We start from the raw sequence: 16,824 nt of genomic DNA, 5'->3' as shown, positions 1-16,824 counted from the left end.
TTTACATGTCTAGTATTTCTTCTTTCTGTATTCTGTATTTTTCTGTGTCTATTTGTGCATTAGCTATTCCTATTTGTTTAGACCTCAGGATATTTTGCATAAAATCAATTATAATATCAAAGGTGGTTATGTAAATTAATGGTAATTTCTTGAAATTTATTACATACTTTATACATATTTTAAATGATCAAATACATTAAATTGTAAATGAAGTCTGTTGCCATTTTTGCACGTTTGAACGTGCTTAGATACGTGCACATGTAATTTAATTAGAATATTTACATTTTACTTTAGTATTCCTTATCCTTCCTTTAAGCAGACTCTAGTTGATTTATTTTTGTAAATAACACTTTTTTCAGCCCTCTCCATGAGCTGATAAAATAGAGGAAGTGACACATTTTCATTAGTGGCTTTATTTTATAGCACTGACATGGATTTTATACAGACACATGTGCACGCACAGTCCCGCAGTCTAATGAGCTAGCAATTGTGTCAGTGTCTATAAGGGCATTTAAAAATGTGGGGGTTTTTTTCCTTTTAGTCTCCCTGGTTTTTTTAATACCTATGATACTGATAGCAGATAGACCAAAAATATATTGTATTAGAACAGATAGTACGATAGCCTGAATCACTGTTTTGTGAGGTAGACTAGATGAAGGAATTCAGACATTTTGGAATCAAGGCTTTTTTCTTGTTAAAGGACTAGGATTTATTTTGTTGAAGTTGCTGTTGGTATTAGGAACAGCAAAAATACATAATACATGTATTATGTATTTTATCATAATACATGTTTGTGCCACTGTTGGAATAAATGTAGCTTTTGATTAAGTTTTGGGTTGTTTTTTTTTAATTAATCAAAATTTTAGTAGGTATTTCATGATCCTTCTTAAATAGAAATATAACAGCTACCTTTTGATAAAGGTACAGTCCAGATACAGAGAAAACAATTGGATGACTTCTTAGTGTGGTTTGGTCAAACAGTGGAAAAACAGTATTAGAAGTTCTGATGTAGTCTTCAGACCTAAACAGATAACAATTCTTGGGTGTTTTAATTTAATCTTAATTATGTTAAATATGTAAAAAAATTATAATTTTTATCATGCTGTGTAAGGCATGCACTTCCACCCCAGGCCAGAGAATGAGAGAGCTCAGTACCAGAGCTTTGTGTTGCAGTTTCTTCCCTGAAGGAACTGGTTTTTTTGTTCCTTTTAATTTTAAGTGTTTGATAATTTTGTGATTGTTGCATCATTCGTGTGTTTTCACAAAATAATTTGAACATATTTTTCATTCCAACTTTTGTCATCCTTCTTACCCTCTTTACAATTTTGCCCATTCTTTAACTAAACTTTTATTAAACTGATATTCTTTACCATTTCCCTGATTAGCTGTGAGTTTTGTTTCACCTCTGTTTCTATTTCTGACAAAATTCCTACCTCCTGTGTATTCTTAATGCATTTTGCCTTTTTTTGTTCTATCTCAAAACTCCTTTTGTCTTTGTCTCAATTTTTCTTTAATAGTCACTTTAGAGTGCTGATTAACCTTTTTTTTTTTTCTGCTGATTTACTCCTGTACACAAGACTGTCCCGTACTGTATATAGATTGGAAGCATAGAGTCTCGCTTTACTGTGTGTGCTCTTGTTTATCTATGTATCTGAAATATAAAAAAGAATTAAAATTCCTAAGAAGAATCATTCATGTACACAGCTTCATTGTGATTGACAGGGACACATGTTTAATTTTGATTTATTATTTACAGCTATAACTCAAACAGATGGTAAATGATAACTTCTAAGTAGTAGAAAATATGGTACTTCTGAGTTCTTTTCATTGCATTTAGGTCTCTATTAGTAGGTTTCTTTAGGTCTTACCTTACATCTCTGGTAAGTAGTTGTTGTGGATGTAGCTAAAACCATGCACAGTAAACACTGAATTTATTCGCAGCATAATGTTGAGTTATGTTATAGTAGAAACAATAATTAAAGGGAAATACCATGTGAGTTTTCTGTGACAACAGAGGTTGGGAGTTAGCAACCTCTAACTCCCAACTCTGGGCTGGGAATCTGAGTCCCAGTCCCAGTCTCTGCCACCTGAGGTATAAGTCGCATTTACTTGTCCTGACAGCAGACACCAGTGAAAACAAACCCAACCCACCCCCTCAACTACATCAACAAGCATTGGTCATGTTGTCAGTATTTACGCAGAAGAGAGCTAGGACTGGGCTAAGGGGGGATTGCTAAAGGTAGGACTGACGTATATTGACAGCACATTTTGGAGAAGCTCGCATAGCATGTGCCTGTAGGATGCTTGGCTCTCGCCAGTGCAGTCAGTGCTTGGAGAAGCATGTTCTGGGTTCTGTCATGAGCACCAGCCTCACCAGTTAAGAGGAGAGTGAGACGTCATACCTGCTCTGTGATAGTGAGCATGCATTTCAGGGCCTGGGGGGTAGCTGCACTGACTCTTCTTGTTGTCTTCAACTAGGTTATGTGGGTATGCAATTTATGTCGAAAGCAGCAAGAAATCCTAACGAAATCTGGAGCGTGGTTTTTTGGAAGTGGACCACAGCCTTCGCCCAGCCAGGACGGAACACTCAGTGATACAGCAACTGGTGGAAGCTCGGATGCACCGAGAGAGAAGAAAGCAAGACTTCAAGAACGATCAAGATCACAGACTCCCTTAAGTACAGCAGCTGCCTCATCACAGGAAATCTCCTCTCCCAGTGTCCAGTCTGACCGTAGGAAAGGAGCAGAAGTATCACAGCCAGCTATGGGTGTGGACCAAAAGCAAGTTTCGTCAAGGTCTAGAAGTGAACCTCCAAGAGAGAGGTAATGCTTTCTGTCTTGATAGAGCCTCACAATTATAAATGCTAATTCAATAATATTATACAAGACTGTCAGCTGGGCTAGTTGTGTGGGTCTAGAACAGTGTAAAAGCAAAGAGTAAGTTGATGTAATGGCTAAAGAAGGGTAAATGTTTGCTAGCAACTACATTGTCTGATTTGGTCTGTGCAATAGAAAAGAGGAAAAAAAAATCATATTTTATGGGTATTTTCCTGTACTTCAATGCATTTTGGTGTACATTTTTAATACAGAATTGTAAGTTACTTTAAAATACCTGCCAAATTTTAAATTTAAAAGTTAGTAAACAAAGCGGAGGGTTCTGGTGAAAGGTGTTCCTGCCCATGGCAGGGGGTTGGAACTAGGTGATCTTTAAGGTCCCTTCCAACCCAAACCACTCTATGATTCTGTGAATGAGCAAGCCTTTAACTTACTGAAATACGTACTAGAATTTAGATAAACAACACTCCCCAAAAAACCCCACAACAAACAAACAGGAAATCCATCCTGTGGAGTTCTGTCAGATATCCTTATGTGTTATCTTTTTATCAATGATAGTTCCTGGTTTATTATTAAAATTAATACAATTAAAAGAGCTCACTTACACCTGCAAAGTAAACATTCATGAAGAACAGCAATAGTACCATCTTGAATTCAGAGAGAGTTGTGTGCAAGAATAAAGCCAGCCAGAAGCAAACTAGTATATTTTGAGTTAAATGAGTAAATTCCTGAGCTGTATTCACTGTGATGAATGGGTTTGAGATTAGCAAATCAAGAGAGGATAATGCGATGAAGCAGTTGCTGTTCTTTTGGCTGCTGCCTTACAGATGGGAGAGAAGTTGGCCCTGTGGCAACAAAGCAAGAGCCTGCCATAAAAGATTTTCCCTTGGCCAGAATGGTTGATTTCTTTTCATAGCTATTAAAGTTGAAAATGGATGGTGAACATTGGTTAGTAACTTACTGTGTGGGTGAAGTCTGTCAGGGTTTAACTGCACCAAAACTCAGGTTAGTGTTATGTATATGTATTATATAAATGAAAATGTGGTCCCTTTCCCTCATTCTGTTGACCTTTATCCTCCAACACTGGGAAGGCCCTCAGAGCAGTCGTCACTCTGCTGAAGGACACTTTTAGAGCATCAAAATGCTTTGTATTTCTGCTTTGCTGTCCATAAGTAAGGTGGTGATATTAATTATACTATAATTAATTATAAGTTATATTCTGTGCTTGTCATTGAGACTTTCAAATGAAGTTGAAGGATTCTGAATGGAGAGTGTCTATGGTAAGCTCAGGTCCCATTTATTGCGAAAAACTCAGGAGGAACAGGAAGTGGAGAAAGAAAGAGACAGGATCTTAACTTGGATTATATCCAACTTTTCCTGTACTGCCAGATTCATTTTAGTAAATCTGTGATACATAATCTGAAGACGTATCGGTTGTGGAAGGAAAGATTCAGTGCCACACACACACAAAAAGCAAAAGGGTCCTAGTGACTTTGTCCTGGTGCATGTTCATCTCAAATACAATGTCTAGCTGAGTTCAGCCTTCTTCAAAATCGATGGATTCATATGTGAACTGGTAAACAAAAGTGCAACTGAAATGGTGAGAAATAAAAATACCCAGTATAGGAGGATTTTAAGATTCTTCAGCTTGCTTATTCTCCCAAAGCAGAAGAGAAAAGAGGAGGGAGCATAATTTTTACGCAGCTTTATTATTCATTTTTTTGTACTTTAACTGTATAAAGAAATAAATTACATTTTTCATCCTCTTTTATTACCAGAGAAAAGAATGCCATTAATTTATCTCAAGGAGTCAATTTGCTTTTCTTTATATGCTTATGAGGTGACAATTCTTTTTAGAGTTTAAATAAGATAAAGCAAACTAGGTCAAATATTACTGTTTCTGCATATATTCTCTTGCATTTTTTTATATCTATATTACTTTCTGTAATATTATTGTGGGAGATGCTCCATTTGGTGGTGTTTATATCTATACTGTCAGGGTGCTTGAAGTGAATTGGATGGTTAGTCTGTAACCCTCATGACTGCTGCCAGAAAAATGGAGAACATATTCCAATACTCTGTCATAGTGCTGTAGTTACTACAAAGATAATTTTGAGTCTGCCTACTTAAGTGGGTTAATTCTTCTTATCTGCATTTATTCACGTTAATATTCTTTGTGATTTTGCTCATTAATTGGACTATCCATAACTTATGTTTTTGTGGATTCTGGAAGTTTTTTACTATTGGAAAATAAAAAGTACTGCTTTAGGATTAATAGATTTAATTCATCTTAGTGGATCCAGCCAGTGCCTTTCTATGTATTTGGCCATATTTTATGCTGGTTTATGATCTATTTACAATAACAATGTACACAAATATTTTTATTTTGCATTCAGTTCTTTTAATTATTGTACTCTTTTTCACTGTAGGAAGAAGACAATATCTGTTTCGGACCAGAATGGCAAAGGTTTAAAGAGTGAGCGTAAGCGTGTGCCAAAATCCTCACTTCAGAAGGAAGGACCAGCAGATGACAGGGAGCGTAAAGAACGGCATGAAGGTAGAAGGCTGGAGAAAGGCAAGTCACAGGACTTGCCAGAGAAACTTGAGGAAGGCAAAGTGCCTGATGATGAATCACAAACGAAGGAAGATGAATATCATACCCGTTACAGGAGTGACCCCAATCTGGCAAGATACCCTGTAAAACCTCATCCTGAGGAACAGCAGATGCGCATGCATGCAAAAGTTTCTAAAGCACGGCACGAGAGAAGACACAGTGATGTAGCTTTGGCACATACAGAAATGGAGGAAGCGGAGGTACCTGAGAATAAATTAGGAAAACGCTCACAATTACAGGGAACTCAGGACAGAAAATCTCTTGTGGAAACTCAGAGGTCGTACTCTATAGACAGAACAGGTGATGTAAGAATTTCTGTTTCTAAACAATTAACTAATCATAGCCCACCAACTCCCAGGCATAGTCCAGTTCCTATAGAACACGTAGAATACAAGAACCACGATTCTTTTAAAAAACAGAGCCGCCTTGATCCTAGCTCTGCTATTCTCATGCGAAAAGCAAAGCGGGAGAAAATGGAGACCATGCTAAGGAATGATTCCCTTAGCTCTGACCAGTCGGAATCAGTGCGGCCATCCCCTCCAAAGCCTCATAGAGCAAAAAGAGGCGGAAAGAAAAGGCAGATGTCAGTTAGTAGCTCAGAGGAAGAAGGGGCATCAACACCAGAATATACTAGCTGTGAAGATGTGGAGATAGAAAGTGAAAGTGTCAGTGAAAAAGGTAAGGACCTTTATGTATATTATGCACATGGCCATGGTTTGGGGAAAAAAATAATCTGTATTTTTCTCTCTCTCTTGCCTCTTTAAAAACATACACTTTTGCTCTTTCCCCTTACCTTTCTTTTCCCAACTGAGAAGTGTCTTTTAGCTGTTTACATTTGGTTTGCAATGTTTCCTTTTACATTCTTAGATGAGATGGTTACAGGTAGCATCAACTGAAGAGTTTCTTCTCATTCTCTTCCCTCTTTCACCTAGAACTGACAGAATTAAAGGGTTGTAGTTTATTCTCTCACTGCTATTGGTGCTTCTTTAGTCACTGCTTCATTCTTTTGTCTGTATGCAGAGTAATTTTCTGTGTATGAGTTGAAATGGCAAGTAAGTTCCGTAACAATGTGAGGAGACCGTTATAAAGTGTCATAATCTTACCGACACCTTAGTCTTAAGATATGCAAAATTTTACTACATTTAATAAAAATATCAAGGATCTGCCAGAGTTCCTTGCTAACAAGAACAGGATATGGGGCAAGCGGAGTGTTATATAGGAAAGAAATGAGAATTGCTTAATGTGGTGTCTAGATGAATCGGCTTTCAAGCTTACAAGTATGTTTAAAATCTGTTATTTCAGTTTGCCTTCATCTGTTGATGGTAACACTTAGCAGTAAGGAGTAAGTATAGCACACTGTGTGCTTTTAAACAAAGCCTTTCTTCTGGCTGAAGAAGTTAATCAAATTCATGAATGGTGAACAGATAAAATAAGCATCATCTGAAAAGACTGTGGTAGAACCTACCAACTGTCTTATAGCCCTAATTTGTCTTTAAGTGACATTACAGTGAGCTGAAGGCTTTTTGTGTCTTTGAAAGTAGCTTTTAGCTCTTTAGTTTAGTTATCTGTGTTTGTAACTTGAAAGTTTTCTGATGGTGTTCATACTCAAAATGCCAATGGCTTGGCTGCCTTGCCTTTTAGTTCCTGGCACTGTTTCCTGACATGTCTTTGATTCATATATGCTAACCTGTCTGTCTTTATCTGATGTTGGTCTCCTGACATCCCCTAAAGCTCAAGGTACATATAGAAAAAGAGACAGCATTTCTCTCCTATCCCATCTGAATAGCTGCTTGTTTTAACTGTCTGAACATGAACTTGTCCATTCAAAATATGGAAGCTCGTTTTCTGCTCATTTTTAAGGAGGGATGATAATCATGACCCTGAAATCTTCATCCAGATTGTACTTAGACATAAATATCCTTGCTTTTTTTGACTGTAGGGGTTGTCAGACACTGGAACCTATCACACAGAGATGTTGTACAGTCTTCATCCTTGGAGATACTCAAAACCTCATCAACTGTGGAGATGCTTGGGGGAATGCCCTGGGACATCTGCTCTAGCTGACTCTGCTTTTGAGGAAGAGCTAGTGCATCCATCACCTGCTATTTGCTGTAACCATTTAATACATATTTTGCCAGAATGATTAGCAAAATAATTCCAAAGCACTGGAGATACTTTCTTTCTAACAAATAAATATCTTCTGCAGTCTACTGAGATTTTGCCTCTTTGGCAGAGGTCCTAAAGATTTATGTTGAGTTGTTTTCATGCTGGGTTAAATCAAAGAAACTGAAAGAACTGTTTAGTGATGTCCAAAAAGATCTTCTCAAATTTCTTAAAAAAACCCCCAACCAAAACCCAACCAAACCATACCCTTCGCAGGACATTGTTACCGATTGCTCATCACAGTTTTAATCCTATTATTAATATAGGCTGTAGGATTCCTTATTCTGAAATGCATCATAGTTGAACATTAAATGGGCTGAGTTTTTGTCTTGGCAAGGCAAAAGGAGTCCTCTTAGAAAGCTTAAATTGCATTCATACTTGCTTCAAAGACTTGCTAGAAAAACATAAACGAGTCTATTACAAATGAAATCCAGACCTCATTTTAAAACTGAGAACAGCTTCTGCCTACTGCCTTTCAATGAAGAATGAAAATCAGGTCTGGAGAAAATTTGAGGAAAACAGATATTTTCTTTAAAGCTTAAAAGCAAGACTTTGTGTAGAACTAGTAGATTTGTGTCCAGACAAGGTTGTACTTAACTTCTTTTATCCCATGATAGGTATGAGAGATATTCTAGGCTTCTATCATGCCATCTTTGAAAGGGGAAGATAAAATAGTGTTGAAAATTGGGACAGTATGAGGAAGTACTGAAAGCTGCTCATGTGCTTTTTTGTAAATAGATGTGCAAAAGGTTTTACATTCTGCATACTCATTGATTATATTTGCCTAATGTTTATTTTGCTCACACCATTTAAACTTGAAAATATGCCTAGTACTTGCATATTGTCAGCAAAATGGTAAAAAGCTCAGTAAAAATCACTTTGCATACTCACTAATGAATTCAGTTGGGAGTGAGAAGAGCATGATAGAGTTGGAACCTTGTTTGAAAAAAACCTCCTGAGCTGACATTCCAGATTCTTTCAGTGAAGATGTGATTGTTTCATTTTTAATTCCTTTCTCATGGTACTGGGAGGAGCAGGGCAATCCAATTTCACTTCATTCTTATGACATTACCCTTCTGGTTAGAAAGTGTTATGGGCAGGGATCTTGTTGGGATCTTAGTGTATGCACAGGTGTGAGGCAGGGAGTTTGTGACCAGATGGAGAGAACCTGGAAGTCCGAAGGAAAAAGGGATGCTGTGGTTTGCAGACAAATGTGTTGGTGCTGGCTCAGCTCAGGGGGAGAGGATCTGATCCCTTACTCCGTCCTCCTGTGGTGCTTTGGGGGCTTTGTGTATAAAAGGGGAGGGAAGAGCATAAATCACTCTGCCCAGTGATTTCTTCCAAGTGCTGTAGCATTCTTGGTAAAGAAGGTAGCTTGTGGGCTAAAAGAGAAACCAAATGTGTGCAGTAGGGTGTATAAATGGACCAAAGGAAAACATCTGGAAAAGTCTATAGAGAAAAGGAAGCTGGTTTTAAATGTTTTTAGCTGAAGTTTTTCACTGAGGTATTTTAAATCTGGCATGAAGGCAAGTCAAGTTGTACTATAACATCTGCTAGCATATTTTAACATCTGTTCTAATGAAGAGTTGGGCATGGAGTTTTCGGAAGAGCTGAATTTGTTTAAAATGTGGCTGAGCTTTAACAGTGTAAAACAAAATACCCTTGCTAGGAAGATTGTTAATTCTTAGAAATTAGTTCCAATTTATCTTCTAGTCTTTGTGCCATAATTTAGATCTACATCAGATTCAGATTTTAATGAAAGTATAATCTAAAATGGCTCTAGCTTCAAAACTTTGGTCAGTGCTTACATTATTCAGTGCTATCAATATTCAGTGCTTTTGAGTAGCTGAAATTATTTGCAGCCCTTATGGAGCTGTAAATAAGTGCTTGTTAAATTAGGGCAGTAAGAAATCTGTTTTGTGTATATGGAATTATGCAGAGTACATACATGCATATGCAAATGAAATAAGCTGAGCATTAGTGGGAAAAAAGTTATACTGTTGCCAAGAAGTGCAACACTTCACTGAAATACCCTTGGTGGTGTTCAAGGCCAGGTTGGATGAGGCCTTGGGTGTCATGGTTTAGTGTGGGGTGCCTCTGCCCATGGCAGGGGGGCTGGAACTAGATGATCTTAAGGTCCTTTCCTTTCCAACCCTAACTATTCTATGATTCTATATAAATGGGGATGTCATGGAAGACATGTGGCTGAATGCTCCTTTAAAATCATAGCAAACCCCTTTCTGTAGTTGTGAACATGCTGGAGGGAGTTTGCAGTCTTTGGTGAGATTGACCAAGGTCTATAAAATATGATATATATGGAAAGTTGGGATAGATTGGTGTTCAATAGTCTAGAAAAGAAAGAGAAAAAAACCAAAACCAACCAAACAAAAAAGGCAGGGAGAAGAACTGAAATTCAAATGAGAAAGAAGAAGCTGGAGGGGGAGAGTTTGAGTGCTTCTTTCTAAGCTGGAGGGTTAAGTTACTGTTAGGGAGGTTGAAGCTTGCTGACAGAAACCATGTCAACTTTAAGGACAGAAAAGCAAAGTCAAGAATAATCATGATCATAATTTCTTAGTTGAAATTGAGGATTCCTGGAAATAAGAATTGATTTCTTCATAGCCTTCTCTGCAGTTGCTCTAAGATAAAACTACTGTTGTTCCTGTGACAGGCTCTGGGCCAAGGTGCAGAAATCTGGGGCTAAATCCACAGTACTTCTGACTGTAGCTTATCCTTTTTTGACACCTTTCTTTGCCTGTTTTCTTGCCTTGCAATTTAAATTGCAAGTTCAGTGGAGCCTGGGGTTTCCTTTTGTCCTTGTGCAGTGTCTAACTGGTGAGATTTCAGTCCATGACTGAGACTCCAACTTGCCTCTATGATAATAAAATGGTATGCTTATTTATGCAAGGACATATTATTAGGTACCTTTTTCTTCCATTTATCAGTATCCAGTAGAATTCCAGATTACTTTCAAGTGTCCTCTCACACGCTTGCGTTCTCTTGTGGCTAACCGTGCATTACTTCCACAAGGGATTCAGTTGAGCCTAGATTCTTGTTCTCTCTACCTGTTAATTTGCTGTTAATCAGCTAAATTGCCCAATGTTTGCCTGCTTGCTTTTCCTATCAGGTAACAAATTGATTCGTGCATGTTTACTGCCACCCTCATAGAAATATTGTGGAGCTACTTCTTTCATATAAAAAGACCAGATGTCCACAGCCTTTTTCAGCCTTTGGATTGTTTTTATTTTTCATTAGTTACTGCCGCCATCTCAGATTGAAGACACATAAGGACAGGGCAGCGTTTTATACTTTTATTTTCAGTTTGAGAGATGTTTTTGTATTTTCTGGATAAGTTCGCTGTGAGAAAAAGTCTGCAAGCAGGATATACAAAGCGTGATATGCAAAAGTGATTATTTATTGGTAGGTGCATGTAGTAAACAGTTAGAATTTTCATGCTGCTAGCCTAACTTTTAATAAGGTCACTGCCTCCCTCTGCAGACACCCAACTGCTCTAAACATTAAGAGTCATATTAATTACTTTTTGAGATGCCCAACACTTGAAGTCTCTGCATTTGTACATGTTTAGCTTCTTAAAAATATCTCTCTCTCCATGCATGAGTTCCTCAGCACATTCCCTTGACTGACTACAAAAATAGTATATGAAGGGCTGTCTAATTGTTAAACAATTTCAACCTTAGAGTTATTCTTTAAGAGAGCATAGGTCTCTTTTCACATTTGCTTCCTGTCTGTAAACTCAGCCTTTTCTATTTTAGATAAGCAAATATCACCATTCTTTACTTTGTGACCTGTGGCTTTGCTGAACCTAATATGCAAATTGGACCATGTCTAACTTGGACCAGTGGGCAAGTTGAGAAATGTGCAAGAGCAGCGTGGCTCATCTAAATTTCCCAAATCCAAATAATGCTCTTGAAAGGAAGGTGGGCTGTTATTGGAACAGTAGATTTTAAAAGGTGTTGAACTTAATGTGTATTGTACACTTCACTTGAGCCACAGCTATTGTGGGATTATTTTGCAATTCTAAATGAATGTCTATAAGGAATTGAAACATACGTTTATCTTTCATTCTGTAGAGGTTTTGATTGCAGATAGGGTCCTACCTCAATATATCTATGGTGTTAGTTGTGGGAGCTGTGTGTGATGGAGAAATTAGGAGAATGGTTATTTTTCTTGGCTACCTCTCATTGATATTTGTAATTTAAGACAAAATGTTTTCAGACATGTAGCAAGGAGAAATGAAGTACATCACACATTTATCTGACATATTTTATGATTGAATTGTATATATTAATTTATAGAATTTAAATTTCTAGTTTCTGAAACCTAGTCCTCAGTTTGGTAATTTTTTCCTCTGCAATTCGAGCTTCCATTTTAATTAGTTATTCTAAAAATGATTGCTCTAAAAATGTTCTATTTAAAGCAACCTGGTCATGTTCTTATACCACTTTTCTGAAGGATTTAAATTCTCAATATTTTTTAGAATTCCCATGGAATAGCTTTGGTTAGACTGGAGGGCACACACTTCTTTCTCCCTGTAAAAATCAGTGGTGCTGTAAATTCGTTTCAGAATTGTCCTTCACAGAGTAAAAGTCATTTCTGATTCAGACCTGAGCTTTGAAATTTACTACTTATAGGTAAGAGTCAGTGTATATGTTTTAATGGTTGGCTTGCTATTAATTTGGCTCTTTTACTGAAAATGTAAGTTGTTTTTTCACTGGAAATGCCAACTCAAATAACTTCAACTGTAAATTCAAAGAAACAATTTTTTAAACTTTGCTGTTGTTGTTAAAGTTTATTAACTAAATAGCATAAGCTAATAATTAAAAATGTAAACATATTTACCTATTTTTATGCACCTATGTTACACTTTCATGAAAATTTATTTCATTTTTTGCTATTATTTTCATGTTATGCTATTAAAAGAGCTAGATGCTAAGAATTTATTTTGCTGTGTTGTTCAGACAAGAAGCAAACACCACAGTGGCTCTTTTTAACCCGTTAGGAAACATATTCTTAACGATTAAAATTATGCCTAATGAGCCACTAGATGGAGCAGTCAAATCTAACTTTTATCGATCACGCTCTTTATGCAAGACGATTTCTTTATTAACAAATAGAGAACTGGAAGTGCAGGCACACCTTCCTACTCGAACTGGTAATTTAAAAACCTTCTTCAGAACTTACCTCTATGTGCATTTTCCTGAAGGCAGATTTACATTGTCCTGTAACTTCAGTGGAGACGGTGTATGGAATGTATTCTGGATATGGAAATTACACCAACAAGTATAGTTCTATGGAGGCAGTCATTCATTACGCGAGTTGAGTCTTATCCTCAGAAAAAAAGTAAACATAGCAAGAAAACGGCGCTGGTTTTGAGGATCATGAGCCAGATTTCCAACGTTTTTGAAAGCTTAGAGATACACATTTACGGATGACTGTATTTGTGCTTAAGAAATCTTGCTAATACTTTTGGTACAGTCATGTATTTTATTCCTACTTTCCCAAAGCACATTTTCTTACACCCTAATTTTTTTATGTGCATAGGGTAGTTGTTACAGATTTGCCAGTAATGGAGCTGTCATCACCTTTAAGCTGAGACTGTATGCGGGAGGGCAAAACAACCTCCTGGAAATGGGAATTGAACTGAATGCTTAGGGATAAATCCAGTTGTGCTGCTGTGGACTCTTTTCCACAGAAAATTTGCTCTGAAATCAGTTATACAAAAAGTTGATTAATCTGTTGCTGTTAATCAGTTTTAAATCTCACCATCAAGGAAGTCTTATGGAGTGGCTATTCCTACAAGCCACTAAAAGGAAACACTTAGTAAGACATTAATTTTTGCCAGTGAGGAGGTTTGTTTGATTGGGGTTCTTTAATAAACAAATGTACCATTTACATTTTGACAAACTTTTCCTTTAAAAAAACCAAACCAAAACAAAAAACCCCAACTAGGACAACAGATAATGATCTTAACTTAAGGCCTGTTGCCAGACATCAGTTATCTGTGCTATTGTGGATCTAATCTTACTTTGACCTAGAAAATTATTATAAGGATTAGGAATGAATTTTCTGGCAATACTTAAACAAAAAACATGGTCACCATTAAACCCTGCATTTAGATGAGCGGGGTTTTTGGGTCGGTTTTTTGTTTGTTTTGTTTGTTATTGTTTGAATGCTATATAACATGTTTAAAGTAATAGAAAATGCTATTTAACAGAGTTTGACCTTTTGAAATGTTCAATGTTTATGGTACTGCTGATCTAATATCTAGGTTTAAATCTGAAATTTTTAAAAGCAGAGGATCTGAGAGGAATCAGACTTGCAGGAAAAACTGGAAACTAAATCATGTCTATGCAGGTAGAGGATGGGGAAAAACAGAATTTTGTTAGTAGCACAGTACTAAGCAATTGGCAGTGGAACTTGGAAATGCTGGATGCAAGAGCAGTAGATAGCAGGATGTTTCTTTCCTGGCTGTTGCATACCTACGTCCCTGAAGGGGTTTCTGTCATTTGGTCATGCAGCAGTGCTCTTGTGTCTTCCAGTCTGCTGCAAAATGGCAGGTGATGTTCTGTAAAACTCTCCTAAAGGACCTTTAGGAACAGTGTGGCAAAGCTGCTTGTCTGGGATGCCAGTGGAAGGCACACCATAACCTGCTCCTGATGTGTGTGTTTAGATTGTGTTTTTCAGACAGATACCAAGTTACTTCTCTTCTATTTTGAATTGATTGGCTTGGATCAAGGTTTGAACTAGGAGCTGTGGAGTAATGACAGCATGACACTGATTTAGCCCAAGCTAAACAGAAGGCCAAACATTAGTGCCAGTATGTCCCTCTGCTGATGCGACTACATCGTTTCTGCTTTGGTGCCTTTTTTTTTTTTTTGCCAGCTGGCCAAGTATATAAACAGAATATGCTCATATCTGAGTGGAAAGGAACATTGATGAGCTCTGACAAGTTTGATGGGTGTTTGAGGGCAGACATTCCTTTTAGTGTGTCTTTTTCACCGCAGTCATCTCGGTTCTTAATCTCTGTTTTTTCGCAGAAGTTATGAGAAATGACAGGCCAAACTATGTCAATCTGTTGAAAAGAAAATCACTTCTGTATGTGTGGATATAAGGGTTAGTATATTTATATGCAAATATATCTATTCATATAAAAAAGATTTTCTTATGTGAATGTTAAATGGCTGACAGTTGTCCTTGCAAAGTTTCTAACTATTTTGCCAAAGAATCTGGAAGATACTCAGTCTTCTTCACTGGACGATACTTTACTGAAGAGAAGATGCACTTTTGCTGTGTCAGTGTACAGAGAACAGAAGTGTTTTAATTAACGCAGTGTCAGCTAAACTCTGCACTTCAGCCTATTAGAAGCAAGTATGTTTTCTCTACTGCATAGCCAAAAGCTGCATCCAAGTTTTCTATGATCCCAGGAGTGCATCTTGTGGTCTGGCGTGCTGCTGAGCAAAGGAGAGCCTTGATTCCTCTCCATAAATTTTCGTTTCAGTACTTTTTTACATATTTAACGCTTCACCACTAGATGAATTTCAGTCCTTTGACCATCACTTGAGTCAAGTGGTTATGTTAGTTTTCCACACAACTTATAATTCACCAATCAATCCATATCTCTCTGATTTGGATACAAGGATATTGTGGAAGACTTGGTTGAGAGCCTTGCTGCAGTTACATTAAAGAATATCTGCTGCTCTCCCCTTTTCTGCAGGCATGATTTCCCTTTGGTAAAGCTATGCTGATGGTTCCCATTCAGCTTCTTGGCCTTCATGTGTTCAGGGTTGCCTTCCGGAAGGATTTGTTCCGTAACATTCCTGGGGACTCAGAGTAGCCTTCCAAGTCTGTAGTTTCTCAGGTCCTTTTTCTTGCCCTTCTTGAAGGGAAATGTGGCATTTGCCTTATCCAGTCACTGTGAATCTTCCACATTAGCCAGGACCTTTCAAGGTGGATCAGACAGGGCTACAGTACAACAAATCACATACACCTAATATTCTATCTCAGATTCCTGCATCTGTGTTAGAATCAATTCTCCATTGTAACTTGGCTTTAAGGTCTGGAGACCCTAACACGGATCTTTTCTGTTGTTTCTCTCACTTCCTAAACTAAATTCCAACTGAAAGCATAGATTTTTTTTTCCTGGAATTGCTCTTTCTGTGCTTCTGAATTAAGCTTAGGACAATTCTGTGGCTTTCTTCTTTAAAAAAAAAGTGTTGTAAACCTTTCGTTTTAGAGGAAAGCTGCATTTTCATCCAGACACTAAACTGAATAGCACATTTAATGTTTGGAATTTGACCTTTTAAAACTTGACAACCTGAAGGTTTGGGTATCTGCGTGATAATTGTTCAATTTCATTCTTTTCTAATGGCCTTAGAAAGTTTTATAAATGCGGGAATCTCATACATGAATTAAGATCTAGAATAATTATTAACAAGAACATTAGGAAGAAGCTAAAATATGAGGGTTAAAATCTAAGTACTAGATGCACAGTGTAGCGTGCCTCAGAGGATAGTGGCAGTAAAAACCTCCTGAGGTTCCATAGGTAATGCTGTCCAAAGCAGAGGTTGAAAGTGTGCTATAACTTAATTATGTATTTTTATTAGCATAACAGAAAGGTAACCAGATTTCCAGTTAGTTTCTTACTGCCTTGCTACTATGAATGGATGTAGAAGTAAATAAATCAACTGTCAGCATTTGATTCTCAAACTGTCAGATGGGCCTTTTGGGCAACCAGAACACTCTATTTGACAGGGGCTGGGAGGAATGAAAACCACCCTTAGGGCTGTGCAGTACAGAGTTGGTGGCACTGTCCTTTTCTGCAAAATGCCCTTTCTTACCTCAGAATGCTCTTCTTTTGCTCCTGTCTTCCACTGTTTTTCAGCATATACTTGCAGACACTTCTAACTTTTAAAGCTGAAGCTGTTAGACAAAGATGGTTAGGCAGGGCTTTGACAAGTCTTACGGCTAGGGAGCAGTGGGTAAAATTGGTGATGAGGACTGCCTGATGTGGGGACAGAAGAGCCGACAAAGGTTGCACGTATCTAGTATGAAGGGGAATGGAGGACAGTGAGAGCTTCAACAACACTGTGAGGCACAAATAACCTGTCTAAATACATTTGAGAGAAGACTTTATTAGTTTTTTCACAAACACAGCATGGGAATGCTGGGAGCAGGAAAAGATAGAAAACAAGCCCA

The 16,824-nt window shown here is 37.5% G+C and overlaps 1 protein-coding gene across 2 annotated transcripts in view; it reads left to right on the top strand.

The window, feature by feature from the left end:
- RIMS1 (regulating synaptic membrane exocytosis 1) overlaps positions 1–16,824 on the top strand; it is a gene marked incomplete at both ends in the record, with an annotated part of 304,350 nt that overhangs the window by 142,444 nt on the left and 145,082 nt on the right. For both annotated transcript variants that reach the window (XM_080614500.1, XM_080614499.1), the window contains 2 exons: positions 2,479–2,822; positions 5,264–6,126. In XM_080614500.1, the coding sequence (XP_080470626.1) occupies positions 2,479–2,822; positions 5,264–6,126 (1,207 nt within the window). The remainder of the gene's footprint in view (positions 1–2,478; positions 2,823–5,263; positions 6,127–16,824) is intronic.

The sequence above is a fragment of the Psittacula echo genome (genome assembly GCF_963264785.1).
Source record: "Psittacula echo genome assembly, chromosome: 4".
Classification (NCBI taxonomy): Eukaryota; Metazoa; Chordata; class Aves; order Psittaciformes; family Psittacidae; genus Psittacula; species Psittacula echo.
This window is presented reverse-complemented; position numbering and strand designations above follow the sequence as displayed.